The sequence below is a fragment of the Dasypus novemcinctus genome, chromosome 4 (genome assembly GCF_030445035.2).
Source record: "Dasypus novemcinctus isolate mDasNov1 chromosome 4, mDasNov1.1.hap2, whole genome shotgun sequence".
Classification (NCBI taxonomy): domain Eukaryota; kingdom Metazoa; phylum Chordata; class Mammalia; order Cingulata; family Dasypodidae; genus Dasypus; species Dasypus novemcinctus.
In genome coordinates, this window is record NC_080676.1 from 45,597,054 (window position 1) to 45,618,596 (window position 21,543).

The window sequence follows — 21,543 nt, forward strand, 5'->3', positions numbered from 1 at the left end:
TGTCAATTAAGCAAAACCAAATTAAAAAATAACATCTATGCATTCTTAAGGGGAGGGTCCACGTGTTAGAGATTGGTATCTCTTCCTTGCTCTCTAGAGCACAACAGACAGTTCTTTTTTGATTTGTTGCTTGAACTGATTATTATTAACTATTTTAATCCAAAGGATTTTAAAAAATTAATTAAAAAAGATTCCACTTGCAAGATTTCTGTGGATTTAAATGTTTATAATTGGATGCAAAAAGCATGAGTGTTTTTAAGGTTAAGAGCTTTTTCAGACAACTGTGATTTAACTTCACTAATGAACACATATCAGACAAGAAGACAAATTCCAGACTATTTGTGCCTCGACCAACCAGCTGGGCGCATACCTCTAGGTACTGCTCATGTCTCGAGAGGTTTTTCTGCATGAACAATTATCACCACTCCTTCCTTCATTCAAGTGGCAAGCCATGGCAAGAGTTTTTCTTGCGCAGCAATATAGAACTCAGGTGTAAAAGTTAGATTTCATTGGCATAAAAACACAGTGATTACCATCACTATTTATACATTCTGTTTTTTCAATATTTTACTTGCATTCTCATCCTTTTTATGCATAAGGGTCAGGCTATATTCATACAAATACAGGAAGCTAACCTTTCTTTTTAGCTTTGGTTTAATCTGTATTAAGTGGACAGTTGATAGTATAGACTTAAAACCTTAAATTTAATCTATAAATCTTGTCATTTTCTAAAAAAAGAGATTAATTACTCATAATCAGAGCTCATTATTGGCAAACCCTGGATTAGGACTCAGATTTTCCAGCATTTAGTCTTAGGTTGCTCTGTTATTAGGGCCTTTTATGTTTAAAAATTTTTTAAAAATATACCATAACACAGCAATTCTTTGAACTTTTATTTTTAAAGCAGAGGGGCTATCAAAAATTTTAATAAAAATTATTAGTCTCTGCCATATCCTTTTGCTCTATTTAATTCGATTGTCAAAAAATCATAGGGGGAGGGTAGTGTTTCCCAATACCAAGTATTCTTTCCTTATGGTTGTCTGAAGCATACAGAAGAGATTAGTTTAAGGAAAAGCACTAAAGTCACTCCAGGATTTCTTGTGTCCAATGATAGTGCCCCACATCAGGCTCATAAATAGCCCACATGCTAATTCCACATGGCCAGAGGCCATGCCCATGGTTCTGGTTTACTGTTCCTGGGAAGGGGAAAGAAAGCCATACTCTGACAGTGGCAGGGGTGGTAGAAGCAGTCTGGTGTGTGTTGATGGGTAAGCAGATTTTTTCTGGAATTTCAGAGATACAGAAGATTGGAATGTGTTTCTATTTTAATCGCTTCTTCCCCCTTCTATTTATGCTGTTGGTGTTTCCATAGTTAGAAGGCTGTTTCTAGTTTTTCTGGGAAGGTTAGAATGGCAAGTGTTTTCAGGGTTTCTAGGTATTGAAACATCAGTGGAGGGATTTACCTTTCAAAGCCAACCTGGAGCTGGAAGAAAGGCTGTTTTTATTTCCCCCAGATGAGGAAAATAAAAATAACCCATGATTCTTTGATATCCCATTAGTCCCATTGACACATACAACTTTTTTTCTTTGTTCCTTTCTTATCTTGCTAATAATGCTTAGAAAGGAAGACTACACATTTAGGAAGTCCTTGTGACTGACAAGTCCTTGTGACTAACTACCTGTATGATAGGCCACCTGGATGGGGGGAGGGTTCATGAAAGCAGTCTTTCTTTTGTCTTTTCTCTTTCTCTTCTTCCTCCTCCTCTTCGTTCTGTGTGATCTGATTCTCTGTCAAGTTCTGACTTTTCTGGAGTTTTTTTTTTTTTTAATAGCCATGTCATAAGTAAGTGTAAATTAGCTGCATGAAGGTTTGTCATAATAAATTAAGATTAGGTTTTGTTAGGCTTATGTTTATATTGGAAACCATTTAGAAGCTAGGCTTGTCATCACTTTTAAAACATTAGCTGTCTGATAGTTATTTTGTTTTAAAAGAGAATCCAGTAATTTCTTAGTAACCCTACCCCCCAGTGTAATACAGTGAAACAAAAATCCTGTTTTCTGTTATTTAATATGTTTATCTAGTTGTCAATTTGACTGTTGATGTCCCTCCCCTTACTGAATCAGGAAAAAGCATTTTCTTTTGAAAGTTACTTTATGTAAATGACTAGAACAATACTATTGACCCATAATAGATTCTCTTTATTAGAAGTCAACTGGTACATTTAACAGAGGGAAAAAAATTTTTTTAATGTATGAATCAAAGTCTGACTTTACTAATACGCCTTTGGCAAAATGTTTCTCAGGCTACATAAGCATGTAGTAAGGAAAATGTCCACATGCTGTTTTATGTGAAGGTGATTGAGTTAATCTATGTTTATAGGCAAAGATCAGATTTTTGAAATAGAGGGAATTATGGTTAACTCTAGTGATATGAATTCTGAAGCGGCTACTTTTAGGTTATTTACCTAATTGCTTTGTAGGTCTCTAATTTATGTGCCCATTTGGTTTCTGAAAGTGTATTTTGGATTGGAGCATGGAAACAAATATTTAAAATTGGTCATTTACATTCATTCCTTTAATTGGTTTCGTTACACCAACTACTTTTTAAACACTTATTGAGATAGTCTAGAAGTCCAGTCAAAAACTTCATCAGGGTGTCCATAAAGTGAGCTTGGGTGCCTGTACTTCAGGACTGATTTGTGATTTAACTCAGTGAGTCATCTTGTTTCATCTCCCAGCCTATTTGGTTTTGATGCTTATACTGTGTTCCTGTTGGTGGTGTTATGTTTCTTTTTCTCATCACCTGAAATTCATTTGTGTACCATATTGCTAATTTTTACGTCTTGAATTAGTGTAAGGAAATTTGGGTTATCATCCCACAGAGCGAGGGCCATCATATTGTTGTTAATTTGAAGGCCAGGTTCACAGACTTAAAACTCTCCCAGCAGTTACTAGGGCTTTGATTTTTTAGTCAGAAATTCTTCCTAGCATATAATTTCTCTCTCTGGCCTTTGGAAATGGATCTGAGGTTCTTTCCTTAGAATTAGGGTTTTCGTAAATTTGGCCAGTGTGCTTTTTAGTATATGCTGGGGCCAAAATACCATGGAAAACCTTTTAGACTTGGAGTTTGGGGAAGCAAAATAAGAGGAAAAAGTAATAAGCTAGTTGCCTAGAGAAATGTAAAAACTGAAAACCCTTTGTAATGTTCTTTTAAAATAAGATTTTCTTGAAAAGCTTTGGGGGCCTCTTTGGAGAGAATTAAATATTTTGCTAACAGTGAGGATCTGTCCATTTTGTTTCCGGAGTCCTACTTCCAGAGTCCTGGAGTTGCTGTTGGTAATGTTGGGCCTTGCTAACAGATAGAAAAGACTTGCTCTCTTAGGAGAGAGACATTTTAACCACGAATGCTCATGTGGCATCCTTTCCCTGTCAATCAGAAAAATAGAACTGGCTGGGCATGAAGCACTTGTGGTTTTAGTGTTAGGATGTGTGGTTAGAGGGAGAAGTTGAGAAGACCTGTGGTTATTACCAAATTCTTTGAGATGGATGTATAGGTAAGAACAAAATGAAGACTAGGAGAGAAACCTTTCAAGCTTTGAGTGGGGAAAAAACAGGTCAGAGGATGAGGAAAATGCATTCTAGTAGAAATAATCTATTTTCCATTTGTTCATTCTGATTTGCTTTGCAGCACATACATCCTTCGTGGAATGGCTTGAATTTGATGGATTTGTAAAGTGTAGTTAGGTCTAAATATGAATTTATTACAAGATCTCTGTCATGTGTGGACGGTGTGGATAGTGTAGATATGGCACAGCTTTGAATGAAATGTGTGAATTCTGTGAGAGATTTGGCCAGCTCAGATAAACATCTGTCTGGGGCAGAAGGTACTTTGACCAAGAATATCAGTGTTTCATTAGGTTGGTTTCTCATGCAGTTCCTTTATCCACAGATCATGCATCTGGCACACTCAGCTACTGTCACAGCTGATAATCCATAAGTAGTCAAGGCAGGTGTTGTAGTGCACATAGGGAGGTCTGAGACCTTCACTCAGACCATTTGGCTTTTTGTATAACTAGCAGTCTGGCCTCCAAGCTCCAAATTTGGAATGGCAGATTTAGTGTGTCTGTGATCCTGAGATTTGAAAGAGTGTGGTTAGCAGTACTGCCTGGTGAAGGGGAGAGAGGGAGGCAGGAAGAGTGGGAGAGGGAGGGTGGGGGAGAGAGAGAGAGGAAAAAAAAAGAGAGATCCATAAAAATTAAGAGTAAGAATTCAAAGAGGTGTGAATTTCTCTGGATATTTAAGGTTAAAATGCTTCATTAATTACCTAGTACATCACTTTATGCTTATCACTAAAACAGTATTGTCCACAATGACCTTAATCCCTAAGAAAAGATAAGCTTATTGGCCATCCTGCTCTTAATGAAGTATGAAAATATGTAATTAATTTTATTTTATTTTTTGTTTTGTTTTTTAGGAGGTACCGGGAATTAAACCTGAAACCTTTTACATGGGAAGCAGGCGCTCAACCATTGAGCTTACCTACTCCCCAATGTGTAATTAATTTAATTTAATTTTATTTTTAAAGATTTATTTTTTATTTATTTCTCTTCCCTTCCCCCCTCCCCCCCAGTTGTCTGCTCACAGATCAGCATGAGGAGTACTCTCTTAATTTTCACTCAACATATAAAATTTCCCCCATAGACTTTCTAAGGAAGGGTTGTACATACAATTGATGTTCTTTTATATACAGTTAATCCTGTTTTTCCTTTCCATCTCTGCTCCAGCAAACTGGAATAACCTATACACATCATTTGAGGTAGATAATTGATCACTTACTAGGAAAAAAAAAAAAGATATAGTCATATTTTTCTTTTTGAAATAGCTACATTACCCAAAGTTGTCTATAAAATTTTGAAAGCAAGGAAGTGGACGTGGCTCAACTGATAGAGTGTCCGTCTGCCATATGGAGGGTCCAGGGTTCGATCTCCAGAGACTCCTGGCCAGTGTGGTAAGCTGGCCCATGTGCAGTGCTGCCACATGCAAGGAGTGCTCTGCCATGCAGGGGTGCCCCTGCATAGGGGTACCCCACTTGCAAAGTGTGCGCCCTGCAAGGAGAGCCACCCCATGTGCAAAAAGCGCAGCCTGCCCAGGAGTGGTTCTTCGCACACATGGAGAGCTGATATAGCAAGATGATGCAACAAAAAAGAGACACAGATTCCTGGTGCCACTTGATAATGCAAGCGGAAGCAGAAGAACACAGCGAATGGACACAGAGAGCAGATGGGGGGGTGGGGAAGGGTAGAGAAATAAAATAAATCTTTAAAAAAACATTTTTTTTTTTTGGAAAGCAAATACAATTTTCTCTTTGTTTTAATGGACTTTGTTCCTTTGGATGTAAATCCTATACTAAAAGAAATGTTTTTGCTGTTCTCTGTCTGCCCTCATACTCTCCCTTCCTAACTCTGTAAAGCATTGTGGACCTGGGCCTAGGGGCCTCTTCATTTTATTCCCACCATTGCAGAACCTGGAGTTTAGCTCCCTTCTTATTTTGGACTTGGCACCTGTGCTTACAAGTGCTACCCAGTGGGCCTGGGTTGCTTCATCCTCTTGTTTAATACTACACCAACCAAAAGGGTTTCCTAAACTGTGACTGTCAGTCTTAGATACAATGTTGATATTAAGACATTCTTTGGCATTAGGGATAGGGGACCAGGAATAGGGATAGGAATGCCAGAAATTTGCATTAAATCACAACTATCTCTCCCACCTTCCACCTCTTTCTTCTCCCCACCCCCAGTGTCCACACAAAAAACAATGACAAATAGAAACAAAATAGCACTGTTAATTGGATTTGAGGTTCAAACCCCAATGCTGAAAACTTGAGTTAGCTGAATTGGACCATGTGAAGCATAAGTAGATTCAACTCAAGCAAGCCGGTCCTGACTCCAGTGGATCCCCACGTATGTCCCTTTTCCTCCACCCTCCCAAACCTGCATCACCAGTTGTTCTACTTATGCCTAATGGAAGAATCGAGAGGCAGAAAGGACCTAGGAACAGGTTCTGATGTGATTTACTTATTCTGCCTTGTTGAGTGAAAATTAAGAGAGTACTCCTCATGCTGATCTGTGAAATGACAAGTACTCCTGGGAGAGGGCTTTGGAGCTTACTGCCTTAGCAGAGAGGACAGAGAGCCACAGTCTCAGCTGTGGCCTCGTAGCAAGTGGCCTGGGACTCCTCCATGGAGAAGAGTGAGGAAAAGGTGGAAGAGAGCCTGGAGGGCTTCTTTATCCCTAAACGCTTATACTTGGGCCCCTAATGTATATTTTTATTCTATTTATGCAACTTGCAATTTTGAAGAAACATTAAACTTAAGAAAAGCCTATGTCATATTGTCAATCTAAGAAAAGTAGCCATTATTTCCTCATGCACTAATAGGATAAAGTATACTAGAAATAAAATTGAAATGGACATTAGTATTCCATGTTCATCATTTGACTTGAGTCAAACAGTGATGTCATGAAGATGTCAATGGAATTATCATAGTCAATTTTACTGTGAAAGAATCTGCTTCTTCATCAGGATAAACTATGGGGCTTTGGGTTTTGTACTTTTATTCACTTAGGAACTGAGTAATTGCCTCATAAAATAGCATGTTACTATTAACAATGAATTATAAGACCTGCTATTATAGAGTGTGCTTCTATAGATGGGACGAGACTTTGTTGTTTGGTGCTTAAAACAGTTTCTCCAAAAAGGGTTATAATGAATAGTGTAAAATTTTGCCTATTTAAATAAAAAAGTTTATAATCCCTTGGATTGCCTTTATGCATCATTTGATACTTCAGACAAGAGTTATTTATTTATTTATTTATTTATATATTTTGGCAGGATGGAAAGGTGGAGAGTATATTTAATGTTCAGAATGGGAGTGTTGAAAAATGAGAAGAAATATTTTTTTCTATCAACCTGTGAGACAAATTTAAAGGATTTGCCATACTGTTTTGCCTGATTTGCTTATAATCTATTGAGCTATAAAGCCTTCAGTGACTAAATACTCTTGAATCTGAAATTTGAAACTTTATTATGAATGATAAAAATTTCAACTGATATATATGACAGTTTGTTTCTGAAATCAGGGCAGTATGTGTCTGTGTGTATATACATGTATGTATATTTATTCTTCTTTGTTCACGGTGTTATCCATTCTGTGCCATAAATTTTAGGCACAAGGGAAGGATATTACGTATTTCTTGAAAAACAAATTATTCTAAATAGGAGTTTATTATTATTTTCTTGTTATTGTATTGAAAAGCTAAATGTTCATGGCAAGAATTATTACAGAACAGAAGTAGACTTCGTGTTGTTTTGAATTCTTGTGTGGATTTCATTGGTTCTGTGGGAACAAGAATGGAACCTTCAATGCAGCCATACTCTGTACAAGGTGACAGAGATAAAGGAAGGCTCAAGATGTGCAAAAGCAACCAGTTAAATTATTATTCAAGAAAACTATAGGAGAGATATAATTAGAATGTGGTTAATTAATAAACTAATGGTAAAGTCAGAAATTGCAGCAATTGCACCATTGCAGTTTGTCTTCTTGCTTGGATTAACTCTGATCAGTATTTTGTTCCTCATGAAAAGGAAATCTGTATTCATGACTAATAGTTATAGGTCATTCTATTTTAATTTACTTTCTGTCTTGGCAATTACCTTAAGGGTAATGATACCATCATGTTTTTGTTTGGCACTTTTACCTTCTCAAGTTGTTATTTCATTTTATCCTCAGATCCCTAGGGTAGAGTAGTTACTATTATTCATACGTTTTTAAAATTTATAACTAGATCACAGTGCCAAGGCATTAGAGGTCGTGTTCACATGGCTGCTTGGGGTTTCAGATTTTGGTCGCTTAGTTCAGGTTATTGCCTTTGCTCTACTCTTGGCTCGAGGCCTGACAAAATAATACAGTACTTGGTGATTAGAATGATTTGGGTTTCAGCTCACTTCACGATGGAATACTTAGATTGCAGGTATGTAATGTTACAGGTGATAATTATTTGTGGTCCTATAGCCTATAAAAAATGGTGGTTCTCTTGCAGGAAGTCAGTTGAGAGAAATTCTCCATGAATGTACGTCACAATGATGATGACCGACCAAATCCCTCTGGAACTGCCACCATTGCTGAACGGAGAAGTTGCCATGATGCCTCATTTGGTAAATGGAGATGCAGCTCAACAGGTTGGTGTAGTAAGAGGGAGATTTAAATCAAATTGTTTAAGAGGGGAATGCTGACTCAGAAATTGTCTTATTTTGAGATCAAAGTTCTGTGACTTTCAGCCTTACTATTTCTAGAGGTAGGTAGGTTTTTTGTTGTAGAATTATGTCATGGTTTTTACACTATCAGGAAGAAATTGTGATTTTATAGCACAGCAAATCCCACCTCCTGCTCTTAGTATTCTTGAAGCATCAAAATAAGATCTGATTTTTGAAATGAATTGCTTTGAAAATATATATGTCTTTCGACTAAAGTAATTGTTTATTCATGCCATGCATTGTGCTTGAGTGGTGTGTTGGTTGGCCAGAGCAGGATGCTCAGTGGGTCAGGATTTGATCTCGGAGAAGGCCAGTGAGTTCTCTTCTTGCTGCAGAGTTACTGACCTGACTACATGGGCAAGTCAGGGCGAATCCTGCTTGGTTCCTGGAATAGCCCTTCCAAACGTCTGTTGCTCAAAAGGCAGTGGTACTTATCTTCTATAAAACTTCTTTGTCTCTAGTTGCTTACCGTTACAGATTAGAAAAGTTATTTCTTAACTTATTATTCATGTAGTGCCTGAGAAAAAATTTAAATGGTAAGTAAAAATTGAAAAAAATATTAGAGATTGAACTATATATTATATGATAATATTAATTTTTTATTGATTACAAAACTGGGTTCATTCAGTCTTATACTAAATAAATATTTTTTCTTTGTATAGATCTTTAGAGGCATGAAAATAAGTCTTTGTTTTATGAAAAGTAGAATTAGAAACAATTGCTTGAAAAATATTTGGCCAAAATATATGAATAATTCAAATAAGTGGAATCAGTTAACTTTTTCATGTAGTACTTTCCCTCTTCTATCATAGTAAATTAATACCTTCCATTGGTCAGAGTACATAGATATTTGAATATACATCTTTTGGATCTTCTGATTAATAATTTACTTGTGATTTTTTTCCTGCACTTGACTGTGACCTGATTATGAACCAAGAACATCTAATGGGTGCTCAATAAATGTCAGTTGACTAAATTCCATTCCTTCTAGCCACCCACTGATGAGGATATCTCTTCTCCTGATTCATTCATCTTTCTCACCACTGGATCATTAAACACAAAAACAACTACTCCTTCCCCCACCCAATGTAACAAACCCCCCTCACTTAACTATCTTTTCCCCATTTAGCACCCCTCATCTCTGTTTCCCTTTTTAGCAATACTTCTCTAAGTAGAGCCTGTACTTACTGACTCATCTTCCTTACCTTCCATTCCTCTTCAGACCCAGAGTCACCAACTCCCATTGGCTTTACCTCAGGAACGTTTTCTGAATTCAGACATTGCATTTCCACTTCATTTCCACTACCACTCCTGGATTCCAAGCCATCATATCTTACCAGAGTAGGACAGTCCTTTTCACTGGTCTCTCTGCTTTTACCTTTTCCCCACTAGAAATCATTTACCACACAGCAGCCTGAGCACTGTTTTTTTTTTTTTTTTTTTTTTTGAAAGATTTATTTTTATTTATTTAATTCCCCTCCACATGGATCAAGGAGGCCTGGGGTTTGAACCGCGGACCTCCCATGTGGTAGACGGGCGCCCTAACCACTGGGCCAAAGTCCGTTTCCCCAGCGCTGTTTTATAAACATAAGCTGCAATATGTCACTCCCTTGCTTAAAGCCTTCCTGCCATACATGTCATAAGATCCACAGGCAGTACCATGGTCTGTCAGTCTTAATGCATCTAGACTTTGCCCCTCTCTTCACCATTCTCTGACTGTTCTTCTGCTCACTGTGTTCCACCCATATATGGCAAAGTCTCTAAGTGCTATGAATGGCTTCAAGATGCAGTGTTTGTGTTTTCTTCCTTTTACTAATTTTTAGGAATTAAAAAAAAAGGGTATTAAAATGTGACTAAACTCCCATTTACCTAAGTAGCCTAAGACCTGGGACTGCGTGTCCTTTTTGTTGTAGACCATTTTTTTGTTTTGTTGGTTTCCCCCTCATTTCTGTATTTTGTTTTGCCCAGAATGGACTTTTTGTAGTTTCTTAACCAACATCCAGGACTCTCAGTTACAGGATTTTCAGTTTTCTCAGAAATAAATGTCCTTTGCCCTTAGTAATGACTGGAGACTGAACAGGCTGAGGATCTCCTCAGAAGGCCAAGAGGCCATTTCCTTATTCTGAACATTAACCTCATTTCAAAGCAGATGCTGCTTAGTAATTTTGGTTAACAAAATCCCATATTTATTTCATTCAGGAAGCTTTCTATAAAGTTTAGAAAGGGAAAGGCTGATAATTTATCTGTTTTATACACAGTCAGATATCAAGCTTTCTCAAAATGGGGTACATGTATGTTAAAAACTCTCATGGGAAGGAAGTGTTTGAGTCTTATTGGTAAGTATATTTTGATTGGGTTGGAAACAGTAACATTATAGGTTATGTAGGCCAAGCTACTGATTGTCATCAACTCTAGATTTCCCTTAATGAGGCAGAATTAGTAGGCAGAGCACGTTGGAAATATCCCCATCCCAGGACCAACCCCAGGGTTTATCATGGCCTCATATTTGCCTTACATGAGTGGCCTCTGTGCTTGACATTTTTCTCCTTTCTATCCCAGAGTCCGCATCCTGTGTTTCACTCATTGCCTTCATCCTCTGCTCTTTTATTTTGGTCCCACCATTTAGCTTTGGCCTAGGTCAGTGCGGTAGAGCTCCTCAGGGCTTGTGTGGGGAACCTGGGCCAGGGCTCAAGGGAAAGACAGACTGGAGGAGCGAGCAAACCCAACAAGGGTGGAGAAATATTAGAAAGGAGGTGAAGGTAGGCGAGGGGGAGAGGTTGATCAAAACAAACAAGGACCAAAGATGAGTATTCAAGAAAGAATCTGGGACCCTGGGATTGCACAAATACTGAGTGCTTGCCCAGGGCATCTGTTGGTATTTGCTGCTTGCTCTTTTTTTTTTTTTTTTAAGGATGTAGTTCCTCTATTTTTAAGGAGGTACTGGGGATTGAACCCGGGACCTTGTACATAGGAAGCAGGCACTCAACCACTGGGTTACATCCGCTCTCTTTTAAGGTAGGTGGCACTGTAGCCACTTTTGATCCACGGGGCTCTGCCTCTCTCTAAATGTCCTTCAGGAGTGACACCGCTTACCTTGTATGTGTTTACAGCATTCTTAATACTTTGCAGCTGTGTAAAGGAGATTCTAAACATTTCTATATATGCAAAAGAACCACAGTTATGAGAAAGTTCTTCAGTTCCCATAGCCCTTGTCCTCCTGATTTCTGTTGTGGTGGTGTTATCTGGATTTAATTAGGACTGGTTCATGGTAGCATGCTCTGTTCTGGCTCTCTAAGTAAGAGACAATGTTAATTATCATCATCTGAAGTCACCTTAAGTTGGAAACCTTGGTTTGTCATTTTATACAGGTAGCAGAAAATGAGAATAAAAAAGAGGCATCCTCATTATGAGTGAAGAGATTTTTTAATATATTATCTGCTAAAAAATGAACAACAACAAAAACAATGAGGACAGAAGCAACTTACTCATTGGCTTTACTTTTTTTTCACATTCATTTATTTGTTTATTAAGTAGCATAGTTTTATTGGGATAGTCACATATCATATGATCTATCCAAAGTGTATAATCAGTGGCTTTTAGTATAATCACAATGTTGTGCATTCATCATGAAAAAAAATTTTAGAACAATTTCATTACTCCAAAAAGAAAACCTCCACACCCCTTAGCAATCCTTCCTCAGCCCTACCTAACCACTAATCTAATTTCATCTTTATAAATTGATTTATATTTACATTTTGGTGTAATGGAATCATGCAATATGTAGTACTTTGTGTCTGGTTTCTTTCACTTAGCATAATGTGATTTTTTTTGGTCTGATATTAACATCTTGTAGTATTAACATATTTGTTCAGCTTCAAAGAAAAATGGTCTTATAAATGCAATTTTACCTATATTCATATTTTGCATGTGGTTTTTCTGTGCTATACAGTTCCATGTTACATTTTTTTATCTTTTTCATAACACACATGACCTTAGACTTTCCCTTTATTATTTTTTTAAAACAACTTTGTGAAATATAATCCACCCATTTTAAGTATACAATACAATGAATTTTAGTATATTCACATTATAATTGTGCAAATATGACCCCAACTAATTTTTGAACATTTTTATCTCCCCACAAAGAAACCCTATAATGCATCAGCAGTCATTCCCCATACCTCTTCACCCCCGACTCCAGTCCTAGGGTAACCACTAATCTACTTTCTGTCTCTATAGTTAATTTGTCTTTTTTGGACATTTCATATAAATGGAAGCATACAATATGTGGTCTTTGGCATCTGACTTCTTTGACTTAGCATAATGTTTTCGAGGCTCATCCAGGTTCTTTTGTGTATAAGTACCTCATTCCTTTTTATTACCAAATAATATTCCATTGTATGGACTTGCCACATTTTGTTTATCTGTCATCAATTAGTGGGTATTTGGGTTGTTTTCATTTTTTGGCTATTATGAATAATGCTGCTATGAACATCATGTGCAACTTGTTGTGGGAATATATGCTTTCATTTTTCTAGGTTATATACCTAGGAGTGGAACTTAACAGCTTTATTTTGAATTATTGTTTTCTAAATGAAGTATCTGCTTTTGCACTTGTAGTTTCTTCTACCTCTAAACAATTACAGCCCAGCATAGCTAAATGAAGTTTGCTTCTTTTAATATGCTTAAATGAACACTATTCTTAAGTAACAAAAGTCAGGTTTTGACCTGAGGTTTAATGTTTGGCTTTATAAATTATGGTGAACACCTTTCAGTAATCAAAGAATTAGTACCTATGTTAACATTATCGAAACCTCTAGTGGTATATTAGTTTAACCGCCTTTATTATGGACTTTTTAGTACACCTTAGAGAATTTAAAAACGTAGCATTTACTTTTGAGCATCAAAGGTAAACATCAGCCCATTTTCTGGCTTTTCCTGTTGATTTAATATTTTAATAACCACTGAAGAAGAATATCGAAGCCATCAGTTAAATGAGGAAACCATTAGGTTAAGAAATATCAACATAGGATGAGAGAGTCTACTGATTTTCTGATTTAACTTGTGACACTTATAACCTGCATGAGGGTAGTATGCCATCTTATATTCTTTTATTCTTTGTGATTCTTCTCATATACACATTGACTAGGCAGTGAGTTCCTAGTCGGTGAGCATTTGGTTAGATGCCTTTTGTCCTGACTAGCATTTAGCGTATGAAAGGCACCTAGTAAATGTTAGTCTGTTTGTCATACAGTATATCTTATCTCTAGCTCCTTTTTTCCTTTCAATCTCCTTCAGGATATTACTTGCTAATGAGAGTTCTTAATGTTGTTCTGTGGGAAGTAGATCTCTTTAAGTGTAAAGAAAACATGCCTCTCCTGCTAGCTCAGGATAGCATGTTAACACATTTGCCCTGGAAGACAGGAAGTTAACGTTGCCATACCATGTCCAGTTTCCCTGACTTTGCCTATTTCTCGCATTCAGCATGTCACTTCACTGTCAGTGAAGGTCCTTCCCTGCACCCCCACTTTTGTTTCTTCTTTTTCTAAGCCTTTGTTTCTTCTAGATAGAATACATAGTTTTCTTTTGAGTACACATTTTCAGACAGCATATTAAACATATTAAAACTTTCCCTGTTCAGATGGTATTTATCATCAGAATGTCTTTTATATCAAAAGTGCTCTCCTAATCCAGTGACCTTTTCTGTTGTAGTTGGTATCTTCTTAATACTTATCCCCTGACAGCTCTCTTGTTGAGTTCAGCAGTTGAAATTTTCTCACTGCACAGGTTACTCTTTAAATGCACTGATAGCCTCGTCAGTGGTGATCTGTGAAGAGTTTTGCATATAACAGATCCTGTCTGTTCCTCAGATATTCCAACAGAAAGAAAGTTTTACAATTAGTATAGCATAGAAAAATGAATGAACAGCTCTTTGGAAGATTGCCCAAGGGAAATAAAAAAGATCCAAATGAGAATGGAGACTGGCAATGAAAAAGAGGTTACAGCTTTTATTGTTGAATGACATTATTTTATGGCTCTTTTATGATACAGTCCTACTTAGGGACTGGGCTTGAACAAGAAAGTAGAAAGATGCTGGTCAAATGTTGGGCTTGGAAAATCAGGTTTGAGGAAGTTCAGTCTCTGTTCTGGCTCTTAAACATCAAGGTGTATGAGAAATATACAACTTGTGCAAATGCTTAAATTATCACAGACTGCCATCCACATTCCCTTTACTACTGAAACTTATAAAGGCTTCTGGTTTCAAGATATTGTCAGCCTTTCATCTCTGAGTTTTGGGGTAGAAAGGAGTGTGAGTAGGATTTATGACTGAATTAAGGAGTGATTGGATAGTAGATTCATTCATTTTAATACACATTTGTCAAATGTCAACTTGCTAGCACTGTATTAGGGGCTGGTGGTACAAAGATGAATAAGACACCACTGTTCTTACCCTAAAGGAATGTGCAGTCTAGCTGAGGAAAGAAACGTGGTTTACAAAAAAAAAAAAAAAAAAAAGGGCTGTATTTATACATGTGTAGAGCCACAGGAGAAATGATTGTATTACAGAATGTATGCAGTGGGGGAATGGGGGTAGGGTAGGGAGACCCAGGAAAACAGACTGGGGCAGGAAGAGTATCTGCAGGAGGTTGAGCTGGAATGGGGACCTAATTTGAAGAAAAGCTAGGACTGTTACTCAGACTTCACATATAATATATCAATTCCTATTTTATTAAATGAGAATATTCTGTAGTGAGTATATACAGTGAAGAGCGAATACTGTATTAAGGACAAACCTCATCTGCACACTCTATAATATCTTTATCTTATCTAGCCTTTCCTACTCAGTATTCTTGTTAGTGGATCTTTTCCTCACAGTCTTTTGCATCCAGTCTGGCAGACCACCTGTTGTCGCCTTGATGGCTGTTCCTCCACAGAGATGTAGATTTCCAGCTTTCCTCCACCAGAGCTCCTTCCTGGTGGCAGAGGCAGCCAGCCCGGCTTCAACGGGACTCCTTTTAACTGTAAGAAAAGGTATACGTTTATCCAGATCTATGGTGTGATTTTTCAGTCCTCTCTGCCTTAGATTTGCCAATTCTGCCCACTACGAAGGCCTTTGAAAAGAATAACCTACCCAGAAACTCTGTCTCAGAAAGGAGGATGATGATGCCGTGTCATTAGAAGATGTTGCTATATATGGCACCCACAATAATTATGGCATATTACGTATAATTTTGACAGCTCTGAGCTGTGTTGAGAGACATTTCAGAATTTAATTAGCCAAAGGCAGTAATAATAAGATACAAGATCTAGTGATATCCTTCAAAAGGTAGAAATTGAGCTGCCATCAAAAAAAGGGTGGATTAAGGAAAAGTACTGGTGTGGTAAGGTTATACTGCAAAATAATGGCTATTTAAAGCATTATGGTGGTTTTAAAATTATGATTATTTTTAACTTATTGGAACATTTGTCTGATTCCATTGTAAGCTCAGGGAGAGCAGGGCTTGATTGCATTTATTTTGTTCACAAGGTGCCTGGTGTCTGAGATGGCACTGAGTAAATCTCTTTGAATGGATGAAGGATAAAAGCAATGAACCAATTTAGTTAATCTAAACCAGGGCTTGAAAATGGACTACTTGTTGCATTTGTCATAAGTGTATTTTCTTTGACCTTTATAATTTAAAAAAAAAAAAAAAAGGAGGTGCCAGTATTGAAAAATTGGATGCTTTACTTTCAAAAATCTGGATTTTTCAGTTTATCTGGGAATACCAGATCATGTGGTAACACTAGACTGGTCTTCCCACTTGGCAACAATTGACTGACAAAAAGTAGCAGCTGCTCACTTTAAACAGGGAGTGTGATCCTCAATCTCCACTCTCTCCGCTCAGTTTCCTCACCTTCCTGGGCTCTGCGGTCATCTGAGTTTGGAACCTGGGTGTTGTTAACTTTTATCTTTGAAACTGCCTTTTTTTTTTTTTTAAGATTTATTTTTATTTATTTCTCTCCCCTTCCTTCCCCCCCTCCCCCTCGCTCCAGTTGTCTGTTTTCTGTGTCCATTTGCTGTGTGTTTTTGTCCGCTTCTGTTGTTGTCAGTGGCACGGGAATCTGTGTCTCTATTATTGCGTCATCTTGTTGTGTCAGCTCCCCGTGTGTGTGGCGCCATTCCTGGGCAGGCTGCACTTTTCTTTCATGCTGGGTGGCCCTCCTTACAGGGTGCACTCCTGCGTGGGGCTCCCCTACGCGGGGGACACCCCTGCGTGGCAGGGCACTGCTTGCGCGCATCAGCACTGCGCATGGGCCAGCTCCACACGGGTCAAGGAGGCCCGGGGTTTGAACTGCAGACCTCCCATGTGGTAGGCGGACGCCCTAACCACTGGGCCAAGTCTGCCACCCTGAAACTGCTTTTTGTGCTCAGGTATATTGGGTTTTAAATATAGCAAAAATGTTTAAGATTTATTAGCATAGACATTGCGCATCATACTGATGTAAGCGTCTTAGTTTTCTGCCTGGCTTGTGACTTGTAAAATGAATTATTGTGAGCTCTAGTTAGTATTACTTTGTATAAGTGTTTCAATTATATGTCTTACAAGTTAGAACCCATATATTGTTTTGGCCTCTGGTTTTCAGTGAAAAATGTTTGATCCCCAATATGTGCCCTTTTGAGCATCCACTAACACATAGGAAAGGCAAAGGAAATAAGCTGGGCCCTTTGGTTTGACTATTTGTAGTCTAGTCAGGGAACGTTAAACATGTTAATAGATGCAAGGAATCAGGGTTCCAAGGGCAGAGGTGCAAATAGTTTTGTTTTTACTATTTTTCACAGTCTCCAAGAATTGAGTCTTCTTTAGTTATTTAATGAAATATATATATATTTTTTAAAGTGAGCTTTTCCTGGTATTACCTGTGTGAAACATCTATATTTAAACATTTCTACATTAACGCTTTTTTAAAAATAAGATTAAATTTGATAGCAGAGATCCAACCTCTGATTTCTGGTGTTTTTCTTTTTTAAAATGCCTATTTGTCATATTTAATGTAATGTGGTAGCCATTGTTTTACATCATAGCACAGTATAAATAATTCATATATATAAAATGTTATATAAAAGTTAGGTTTGTAATTGTTTTCATGAAGGCAAATCCTTTTTTTTGTCTAAGTGATCGATTAAAAAATGTGACTGTGTATAAAATACACAATTCAAGCATGACAACAGCGAGTAAGCTACATAAAGTTACATTTATCTCCAAGTTTCAAATGCAGATATTCATTCTCATTCTCTTTCTCTATTACAGTTAATTTCTAAATGTAAAAGTAAACAGCCAGCCAGTTGTAAAAGCACCATGGGTATTGTATCTGATCTAGGTAATTTGGAGTTTAGTTACTTTCAGGTTATATTTGTTTCTTCATTTCGATTGGCATTGACCAGATCTAGGTGTGCCCCCTTGTCATTTTTCCAGACACCTCTAATGTGACAATAACTTTTAAGCTAGACAGTAGTGGGACCCCAGGAGAAACAAAATTCATTGTACTGTTTTAGTGTATGAGCCTACACTGGTATTGCTTTTCTGAGGCTTTTTTCCTTAATAGGGGACCATCAGCTCGGATCATCTGCTGAGGGGGAATATGTATAATGGGCAGCAGGTATGTTGAGCACAATCATTAACTAGAATAATTAGACTCTGTCTGATTCCTTGTTTTGCTGCCTGTTCTTTACTTCTTGCAATATAGTAGATGAGTGTTTGGGTAAAATACAGAGTCTGCATTTAGCCAATTGCCTTGCCAAGGAATTCTCTTTTGAAAATAATTGGCCGGTTAAGTGGAGACTGCAGAGAGCCAGAGATATCTACCTGGTCTAGCTTTGGGGACAAGTTGACTAGAGTTTCTATCAGTAAAGCTCTACTTAACACTGTCATTAGGGTTCCATTCCTGCTCCTTTTTGAAAAGTGGAAATCAGTTCTGGAGAGCCGAAATTTAGATTTGGAGGAAAGTGGATGTGGGCTATTATCCAGGTATGTTACATGACTTTTCTTTTCTTTTTTTTTGAGGGGGTCATTAAAATATTCTTACGTTTTCTACGTTGTTAGAAAAATTCAGCACTGGATCATGTCACTGCCTCAGACAAAACTTTGTTTGGACTTTATATTGGGGTGTTAAGAGTTCTTCTGGCTCATGAGAGAAGCCATGACACTCCAAAGCATGAGCTTTGGTAATGCTGTTGTTTGGTAGCTAAATTGACCAGAATAATGCAGTTCATTCATCTTTGCTAATTTCACCATTTACATTTTTGTTTTGCATTGCCAGAATGGGTTTATTTAAGATCCTTTTTAGTTAGCAAAAGCTTGGCAAGAAGGCAACATGAAAAGCTTCCTTATTGAATGGTTGTTTCTTTATAATTTATTTGGTGGCTTTAGTCATGCCTAAAAATAAAAAAATATAAAATACTTGCGTAGTATGATTTATAGTAGAATGACATCCATATTTTTCTTTTCAGGTTTGCAATGGGAAATTAGACTTTAGGTTTTTCTATATCCTGTCTGTGAATTTAAAGATCCCGACAATCAGTTGAGAGTGGAGTTTAGGGTATTAGAGGATTTTTAAAAGATGTTTATAGATGATTGCTTACTTCTCAGTCTTTTTTTTTCTAAGTGTCTTACTCAGGTTAGATACGGAGTGTTCTAGTTTTTATTAACTGTCTGTCCATACCATGCTACTACTTCAGGCTGCTTTCCCGCTTTCGGAGCCACCATTAAGGAGGCTTGAAGACAATCATCACATCGGCTGTGTCCCTCTTTGTTGGGACTCATCTTTTAGCAGTTCTTCTAAAACCTGGGGTGGGGTGGGAGCTGACTGTAAGGTTGACTCTTCCATAGATTTCAATGCTTCAACAACATAAAGGAGACATATATTAAAGGTCAGATTTATGACAATGGAAGAATGGCAAGTGTCTTATTAAATTTTTGGCATTTACCTCAAACTTAAATGTTATTTTGTAAGCTTGCTGACTTCATTTTACTTCAGTAGTTATTTCTGGGGATAAGTTAAATTGCTGAAAAGAATGGCTTTTAGTTGATACCTTGGTTTCTTTGTTCCTGTTCCCTTGTGGAGGAGGGAATGGATTGTAACCGTTTGAGGACTTTAGAGGTGTGAGGCATGGTGCTAAGCACTTATTTATATCATTTCATCCAGAAATCTTATACCCTAGAAAGTAGGGATCATTTTTACAGATAAGGAAGGTTGAGTACTTGGAGTGGGGGAATCACAGAGCTGGGATTTGCATCTACTTATGTCTAATAAGTATGTCAAAACTCATGTCCTATCTTTCAGGAAGGATGGCGTTGCCTGGGATAGGTATGTATCTGTTTATCTTCTTGGGTCTTATGCACAGTGGTAAATTTTACAAAGTTTACGAAGAAGAGTGTTTCTTTCATTATCTTATATGATCTTCCCCTTTACCCCAGAAGATGGCAGTTATTCTGGCTCTCCAGATTCTGAGAGTGGGGGGCTGTGCAGTAGTGGTAAAGGCTTGGAGGCACAAGGTTGCTTGCCTGCTTCCCATGAGGAAGGAGGTTCAGCCACGGCAGTCGCTCTCTTTCTTTCTTCAAGGAATGGTTCTCTCCCTTGGATTAACGGAAGGGAAGGGGTTCTCTCTGGGCTCAGCATCTGTTGAGAGATGGCGGTAAGAGTAGGAGTAAGGAGAGGGCCTTTGTGTCTTTCCCTTCTAAACTTTACCCTTCATTTGCAATTACATCACTGCGAGGCTGTTTTTGAGACTTAAGAAATCTAAAAAATTGTAAGACTTGAGCCTATGAGGTTATTTTTCATTCTGAATTTAAAATTATTTCTCTTAAGGAATGCCAGAATAAAACAAAAACAAAAATTCAAGTTTACCTCTCAAAAAGAAAGAAAATGGCCACTTTACCGTATGAGATTTTCTTAAATCTTTCACCTCCACTTTTTCCTGTTCTTCAGAGGGAAATATAGAACTAAATGTTGTGCAGTATATGTACCCTAAGCCCTGATACTCCACCCATGTGCTAGTGAGTTCCTCATTTTCTTTGTTTTAGATTGATGATGGACTGCTTGGACTTTTATTCTTCACAAGATGTTAATTATATGTTTCAAAATCATGTGTTCTGTTAAAAATCACTTATGCATAGCCTTGGAAAGAGAACTGGAGGCATGGAGTTGCTTCAGGGTGCAGAATATTGTTTTGGAGGCTTTGGGAAATAAATCTTGAGAGTTAGTTAATTTACCACCAAGACATATTTAGTCAGTGTATATAAACAAAAGAAGTCACAGTGTGCCTGGACGTTATTTGTCCCAGATGGAGTTTAAACTTGGCTCATTATACTGCACTGATGTCATGGTGCATAAACTGGCCCTGAATTAGAGACGTGCATAGAATCTGCTGTGTGCTAGTGTGTGATGAGGACGTGCAAGGCAGAGGGGAGGGGCTGGCTGGAAAATCTTTGTCACATTTTTCCCTCGCTGTCTGCAAAGGCTAGAGTCAGTTCTTGAGTTTGGACTTGGTACAGAATGAGGGAAGAATTGGAATAATCTGCTCATTTGTACCAGTTGGTATGTGTATGTACTCAGTGATGTAGTTCTTCCAAAACTGAGTGTTTAAGTATGCCCAGTTTTCCAACAGTTGCTTACAAAGCTCTCGTACTAAAATCTAGAAAAGAAAGTTTTAAAGCATTATATTTTTGAAGAGTATTTTAAGTTTGTTTTGAAATCTTACATCTGGACCGTTTGAAACTTTTTAATGATCTTGTGTAACCAGCTGTATAATTCTTTTTTTCCTGGATTGTATGGTGAATAACCCCACAATAAGAGTAGTTGCTTAAGTGTATAAAAGGCAAATAAATACCTGATGCTCCTTAGAGAAATTCGGCCGAGTTTAATTCTTCCTGTGAGAGGGCAGCCTGTGGGTCAAAACCTGAACATTTTTTGTGTGGTGTTACTTTATTACTTTTTATTGGTGACTTTCATTATGATAATCTTAATTAGAAACATTTCAAAATAATTCAAACCATTTTGTTGATGTAAAGAGATTGGATTTCAGAACTTCTGCGAGTGGGTTCCAAAGTCACTGTCGGTTGCTGGGATTCATAAAAGCTAAATAGATAGCGGAATGTGAATGAGTTGGGAGGTGAGCCTTTAAGGAAAGCCAGTATGTTTCCCAAACAGAAAATACGGTCAGAGGTGAGAATTGGCTTGTTTTAGATTTTATTG

The 21,543-nt window shown here is 37.5% G+C and overlaps 1 protein-coding gene across 23 annotated transcripts in view; it reads left to right on the forward strand.

The window, feature by feature from the left end:
• FNDC3B (fibronectin type III domain containing 3B) overlaps nucleotides 1-21,543 on the forward strand; it is a 366,392-nt gene that overhangs the window by 62,896 nt on the left and 281,953 nt on the right. For 12 of the 23 annotated variants that reach the window (XM_058295312.2, XM_058295320.2, XM_058295311.2 and 9 more), the window contains one exon: nucleotides 8,097-8,235. The exons of 2 other annotated variants lie outside the window; for them this stretch is intronic. In XM_058295312.2, the coding sequence (XP_058151295.1) occupies nucleotides 8,125-8,235 (111 nt within the window). In that variant the 5' untranslated portion in view covers nucleotides 8,097-8,124. Of the gene's footprint in view, nucleotides 1-8,096; nucleotides 8,236-17,895; nucleotides 17,950-19,963; nucleotides 19,985-21,468; nucleotides 21,514-21,543 lie in introns of those variants that run through there. 9 more of the 23 variants (XM_058295301.2, XM_058295302.2, XM_058295306.2 and 6 more) reach the window with 3 other exon arrangements.